Source organism: Hipposideros armiger, unplaced genomic scaffold, assembly GCF_001890085.2.
Source record: "Hipposideros armiger isolate ML-2016 unplaced genomic scaffold, ASM189008v1 scaffold_176, whole genome shotgun sequence".
Classification (NCBI taxonomy): domain Eukaryota; kingdom Metazoa; phylum Chordata; class Mammalia; order Chiroptera; family Hipposideridae; genus Hipposideros; species Hipposideros armiger.
The window spans coordinates 2,275,671-2,282,524 of NW_017731526.1; the positions used below are offsets into that span (position 1 = coordinate 2,275,671).

At 39.2% G+C, this 6,854-nt stretch overlaps 1 protein-coding gene across 1 annotated transcript in view; it reads left to right on the plus strand.

Moving 5' to 3' along the window:
- Positions 1-85: 85 nt before the first annotated feature.
- The window catches only part of RMP64 (ribonuclease MRP subunit p64), a 14,293-nt gene continuing 7,524 nt past the window's right edge, over positions 86-6,854 (plus strand). The window contains exons 1-5 of the mRNA XM_019652228.1: positions 86-1,156; positions 1,451-1,605; positions 5,024-5,103; positions 5,555-5,686; positions 6,293-6,387. Coding sequence (XP_019507773.1) covers positions 1,570-1,605; positions 5,024-5,103; positions 5,555-5,686; positions 6,293-6,387 — 343 coding nt within the window. The 5' untranslated portion in view covers positions 86-1,156; positions 1,451-1,569. The remainder of the gene's footprint in view (positions 1,157-1,450; positions 1,606-5,023; positions 5,104-5,554; positions 5,687-6,292; positions 6,388-6,854) is intronic.

Sequence of the window (6,854 nt, forward strand, 5' to 3'; positions counted from 1 at the left end):
AGGAATCTTGGAGGGCCTGTGGCTTCGCTGTGAACCCACTGTGCCTACCGCAGGGCCTGGCTGGAGCGAGCAAGGGGCGGGGGTGGGGTGGGGCAGAGAGGTGGACGCAGCCAGCATCAGGGAGAAGTGCTGCGGGGGAACCCCTGTGCTCGCTCAGGCCTCCAGGAGCCCTGTTTACCTTCAGGTTCCCGACCTCTGCGCTGAGTAGCTGGAGAGAGACCCGGAGGCACTCCGGCCTTAAGTCGCGATCTTTCTGGGCTTCTCGTTCCTCATTTGTAAAATGGGGTTAGGCCTCCCTACCCATCACCGCTTGTAACTGATGTCATTTAGGGGAGAGTGCTTTTAAACTAAAGTGTTTCACCAATGTGTATGATGTATTGTCATAGGCAGTGGGGCATAGATAGTAGTTAGGAGTCTGGTTCGGGAGCCAGATTGCCTGGGTTTGAATCCTGGCTCGTCCTTTGCCGAAAGTTTTCTAACCTGTCTCTCAGCTCATTTTCAAATGGGGATAAAAATTGTACCTGCTTCCATGGGGCTATTTGGAGGAAGGAAGAGTTAATGTTCTAGGTAAAATATTTGGAACAGTGCCTGATACCGTAACTAATCACGTAAATGATTTTTGTTATTGACGTTAAATACTTATAACCTATCTAATCACATCCTCTTCACCATCCACCCATCCTATGCAGTTTACAGGTTATCTTCCTTCTGCCTCTATTCAGAAATTCCTTAACAAGATTCCTGTTGGGTGTGGAAATTCACCAACTCACTCCCCATTCCCAGGGCAGCCCGTTCTGGCTTCAGATAGTTGGGACAAAAGCAAGTTCATGTTGTGTAGAAATCTGCCGTCGTGTTGCTTCATCTAGGATGCTAGCTCTTTCCTTAGAGCCACATACAGAACACTGTAACTCCATCTTTTACTTCGTAGCTTTTCTGCCTTGGAAGCTGTTACCTCATGCTGTTCACCCTGTGTTCAGTCTGGCATCCAAGGAATGTAATTTCCATTTGGTTTCTCTTAATATTCTTATCTTCAAGTGGTGTCCAGGTACGTTATCTTAGATTTTGAAGAGTATGGATGTATCCATTCTGCCATGCTTAACGTGCATAACAAAATGGGGGATTCAGAGAAGTATACAGTAGGTGCCATACCTTCAAGGTACGTAAGGTATAAGTGTACACCAAATGACTGACCGCAAAGTATTCATAGGAGAGATTATTAAAATCATGATAAAATGTAACAGGCGTTTTCTTGATTTCCAGGCTTTATGTCATGTCACCATTTTCCTTACATACTTAGAATCATTACTTATGTCCTTACAGTTGAGACTGATTATGTTTATTCTTGATTCCTTTAAGACAAATAAGGAAGGATGCTTCTTTCAGTGTATTTTTATATAATATACTTAATGTACAAATACATATTAAGCCTTATTAAACTTCTCTGTTTTAGACCTTTGCATTGCAGCTGTAATTAAAGAATGCTGTCTTGTTACACTGTCACTGAAGAGCCAAAACTTAGATGTAGAAACAGATGTGTTATGTGCAGTCCTTTACAGCCATCACAACAGAATGGGCCGCCACAAGCCCTATTTGGCTCTCAAACAGGTAAGGAGGAAGCCCTGTGTTTAAAACTCAGCATGTTTACTTGACGGAGATCACGTTACCACTTAATATTTTGTTATTTATGGAAACTCAGTAAATACTTGTGACTTACAGGTCTTCAGTTCACAGTCTTCAGTTCATTTTTTTGTTTTTTTTGTTTTTTAAAGAATTTCAAAAAATTGTTTATTTAGAAAAGAACTATGTTTACTTCTTTCCTAGTCTTGTTTCTAGTTGGTAATTTTTATGAAAAGTTTTCATCATTATACACAATCTGTACCTTTGCCTAGTTCAAAGATACAGTGATTTGATCAAGACAAAGTGTTGGATTAAGAAATAATTTCCTGGGCATAATCAAAATCCTAAAATCAAGACAAGAACAAAGTTGTGGGTTATTTATGGTGGGGTGTATAATCTAATCGGTAATATATTAGAGTATTTGGGTATAGAACAAGTTGTATAAAGTGGTTTCATGTAATTTTTGGAGCTTAAGACAGAATTGGGCCCTGCATTTTACACCATATAGCAGAGCCTCCTAAGCTGAGTTCTTTATATGAGCATTCATTGATTCACTTTATTCATTCTGCAAGTATTTTTTGTAGCTTTCTATGTGTTAGAGACTGTGCTTGGTACTAGGTCTACAGGGCATAAAAAAGATAGTCTTTAACCTCACAGATTCATGCTCCCTTGTTAATTTTCCACCCCCATTACTTAAGGCAAAAGAGATGAAGATTTTTTCATCAAAAAGGATCTGGGACCGTGGTCTTTCCCTAAGTTTTCTTCTCTGGGCAGTTTTTATCTCCTTCTGAGTCTTTCACTCCCAGACTAAACTTATCTCAGATTGAATGTGTTTCTTCTGGTTTCCAAGCTGTGAATAATTATCCAGTCAGAAAAATTTGGTGTTCCATTTTCTTTGCTTCTGCCTTTTATGTAGCTCAGCCACCCAATTGATCAGTCAAAACTTTGTCTGCATCTTTTAGTTCTGGCAGCATCTTCTTTTTTTAACTTTGTCAATTTTCAGTTGTCTTGCTATCCTGATCTTTCCTCCTCCAGTCTTTACTACACTCTGCCATTTTCTATGAACCAAAATCAGATTACTCATCCTGAAACACAGCTTTGGTATTTAATGGTTCTCCATTGTATACTGAATAAAGACCAAACCTTTTAACCTGGCTTACAAGAGCCTCCATGATCTGTTTTCCTTAGCTCAGGCTTCTCTCTCACCTTCATCTGTTTTTGTACTCCAGGTAACCTGAATTCTTCACGAGTCCCCCTGCTCACCCCATTCATCCCCTCACCTGAGCCGTTACTCACCTGGTATGTTTAGAATGCCCAGCCCATCCATCTCTGCCTGTTAAAGGCCTTATCATCCTCTAAGCCCCATTTTTAAGCCTTCCCAACAGTAATAACTTCTTCCTGAGGGGTAATGTATGTGCGTATTATAGTAATCTCATTTTAAATTGCATTTTCCTGATTAGCAAAGTTGAACTCCTATTTTTATGATTCTTGGTTTCTTGGGACTCCCCTTTGTGCTGCTTACGGCATCTGGCAGTCTGTTGTGTACTGTTGCAGGAAACTCAGACAGAGCGACAGGACACCAAGGCTCGGGAAGCAACATTTATTGATGCTGGCACCGGCTCAGCGGATTTACATCCAGAGGCTGAGCTCCGACCCGGGCGGGACTCGAGGCTGTATACCCTGAGGTTTCCAGGTTGGCAGCTAAGATTTATTATTAGGACATGTGGCCATTGTGCCAGTCCTGACTGGCTCCCGCGTGAGGTAGGAATTCAGAAATATTAAACGCGAAAGTCTTAATGGCCATGCGGTCTAGGAATATCTGTCTGAAGCTCCCTGCTACAGCGCGGAATCCTTAGTAACCACATGGTCTGGGAAGGCCTTTGTCTGGGGCCCACTGCCACAGTATAGGGATTGTGTACACGTTTTATGTTCCCTGCCATCCCTGAGACTTGAGAACATGTCTCATGCTGCTGCAGCATTGCTACCTTATATCTGCTTAACACATCACAGTTTACAGAGAACTTTCATCTACTTGAAGATTTATTTTTTTCTACCTTCAAAAGCTAGGTAATGGAATTAGCTTCACTCTAATGTTCCCTCAAATAGAGCACAGAAAATAGTCCTGATTCCTCTTCTGTACTTTGAGTAAATGAAGACTAGTATGTTCCTCCATGTTCTCTCTTCCTTGCTGAACTTTTCAAATTCCCACTGCCTCCTTTTTTTGAACCATAGCTCACTTACTGTGTTTCCCAGGTGCTTTACCATCTTGGTTTGTCAGGGCTTCTCTCAAAGGATGGTGTCCAGAATGGAAAAATGATAAAGATAAGGAGCTGACCTCAGAGAATTTAGGGATTGTTGCTTCCATTGTTTTGAAAACTATGCTGTTAAGAGAGAATGCATAACTTTGAATTTTTAGTAGCATGTATGCGGCTCTAGCAAGATACTATCTTTGCCAGTATCCGTGCCCATCGGCTTCATTACATCCTTCAGTCTGGATGCAGTCCCATGTACGCCCTTTGTGTGGTATTTCCTGAGGACGACAGAGTTCTTAACCACATTTTGCATAATGGATGGCTCTTACCTTTTCTTTTTTCTTTTTTAAAAATAAAAAATGCTATTGAGTGCCTTCTCAACATTCAGTACTGAGTTACAATGGTGGGTAAAATAGACAAAATATATTGCCCTCGTGGAGCTTAGAGTTGAGAGGAGAAAGGCAGTCAGTCAATCAGCCAGTCAGTCATGATGGTGATAAGTGCTATGGAGAAAAATAAAGTGGGGAGAGGGAGTGATGAGAGGACTGCAGTTTTAAGTAGGGCATATCTACTTTTATTTTAATATTAATTAAATATTTTGTATGTCTTGTTTATTTTTACTAATTACTTAGTAGTAGTTTTTTGGCAACTAGAAATTGGGAAGTGTCTTAAATACTATGTGATTTCCCAGCATGCCTTGTATGTAGTAGGTGTTCAGTATACATTTGTAAAGTGAATAAACTGATCACTTTCCACATGCCTGTGGCACTTACAGATTGTTGAAATTTTGTAGTTCATTAAAAAAATTTACTATCTTGTTTTAATACTTTTACTATTAGAATCATGTTGCTTCAGAAAAATTATAATCTTGATAATAATCTTATACTTACTTTGGTCCCCTTTATAGCATCACATAAAGTAAATACTTGATCATAACCTAACTTGAGAGATTTGGCTAGCTGGATAAATTTCAAAATTTTAACCAGAAGCAATTGCTTCGGGTTGTGGATTTCTTTACCCTTAAAAAAAGGTATTCTGTGGTATTCAGTGTATTTCCATACTTGGAAATTTTGGACCTCTTTGCTTTCCTGGTCACATCAGTGGCCTTGTCTATATTATATACATATGAATTTAAGCTACTCTTTCCTTTTCAGGTTGAGCAATGTTTAAAACGTTTGAAAAACATGAATTTGGATGGTTCAATTCAAGATTTGTCTGAGTCGTTTTCTTCTAAGTAAGTGGTTCAGTTGCTTTGTGATGGGCTTTGTGGTGGGCTGGGAACGCAATGTCTTGCAAGCTTGCTTGTCTCTCTCTAGTATGTATTATCCTTAGGGCACTGACAGACATTTTTAGAAACTAAACATTAGAAACTAAATTTAATAATGAGAACTCTCCCTTTGGACTTTTTTTCTCCTTGGTGTTGGAATATATAATAACTGTATTTTTTGTTTTAATAAGGGGCACCTAGTATTTGTGGTAATCTCCCTTTGTTGGCTTCTGGGAAGGACGGGCATGACTTGAAATCTAGATCATGATAGATTATGTTGAAACATCAGTGTTGATCAACTTCAGTGAGTCATTATTGAGCATAACTACCTCAAATTGAGCTTAAAGTCTGCACTTGAAACTATATAAGTGCTTCATATTTAATAATGAAAGTAATGTACTTTTCTATTTTTCTCAAGTGAAAATCAGCCTGTAACCACCAACACGTGTGTCATCCCCAGCCAACCAGTGGTGGAACTGGTGTTGATGAAGATTTTGGGAGCCTGCAAATTGTTACTTCGCTTGTTGGACTGTTGCTGCAAGACATTTCTGTATCCTTGAATCAACTGAAATATCTTCTTCTGAATTGGAATTGTTTGAACAAATGTAGTAGTATTTCTGTTTGAAAGCTAGGGGGTGTATATATATAGCCTATGAGAATTCTTAAAATTTTGCTTCGTGGCTTCCTCCCAGGAATTGCCTAATACAACCATTGCCCCATTGCCAGAGATTGTTTCTCTCTAGTATGTATTATCCTAAGGGCACTGGCAGTTAGAAAGTCTTGTTTGTTTTTTCCTTAGCTGAGCCATCCTGCCATCTGTTGACAGCTGTTGGTAGCTCAGCTCGGGCTGGGAATCGAACCGGCAACACTGTTGCTCAGAGTTCACACTTTTGAGCGAGCTCTTAACCAACTGAACCACTTGGCCAGCCCTAGAAATTCTTAATCTTAGAAACTAAATTTAATAATGAGAGCTCTAGCAGAGTGTACGAGTATATGACTTTATTTTTAAGTTTCTAGGACTTAAATAGAATGTATTTTAAGGCTTTAATTCCTTCAAGAAAATTCTTTCTATTTCCAATCTAGTTCTTTCAGAAATGTAACTTATAGAATCCAAATTACTTTGGTTTTGTTTTCCAACTTAAACTTGATTATCCAGGTTGACTGTGAAACATTTAGGTTTGCAAGAATTCATTATTTTAAACCTTGTGATGGTTGGGCTGGTGAGCAGATTATGGTATGTATGTACACACCTTTGAAATCTTTCATTTCTATTCTAACTCTAACTCAACCTAGGTTTCGCATTGGTTTTCATAGTTTCCCAGGGATGCTGAAGTTGTGGAAGTTATGTTTCTTTATTTGATCAGAGTTTATTTGGGGTGGATTGGGAAACTAAATGTTGACGATTAAGTCAAAAGATTAGGCTTTAAATCTGAAGCCAAGAGATCACCTCAACACTAAACGATTAAGCAAATGAATGCCTAAGATTAGCAACTGGAATACTAAAAAAAATGGTTGCTAATCATACAGCAATTGGCCCATTTAAAATGAAGGTGTTGCTGGGCAGGCTGTATCACTTGATACTTTCTGCCTCTAGATTTCTAATTTTTAATGGCAGTGACCTTCATTATGTGCTCTAGATTCTTTTCTTCCACCTGAAACACCACTGCTTTTTGAGGCATAGTTAGTTGATGTCAGGAACAGTGATAATAGTTGCAAAC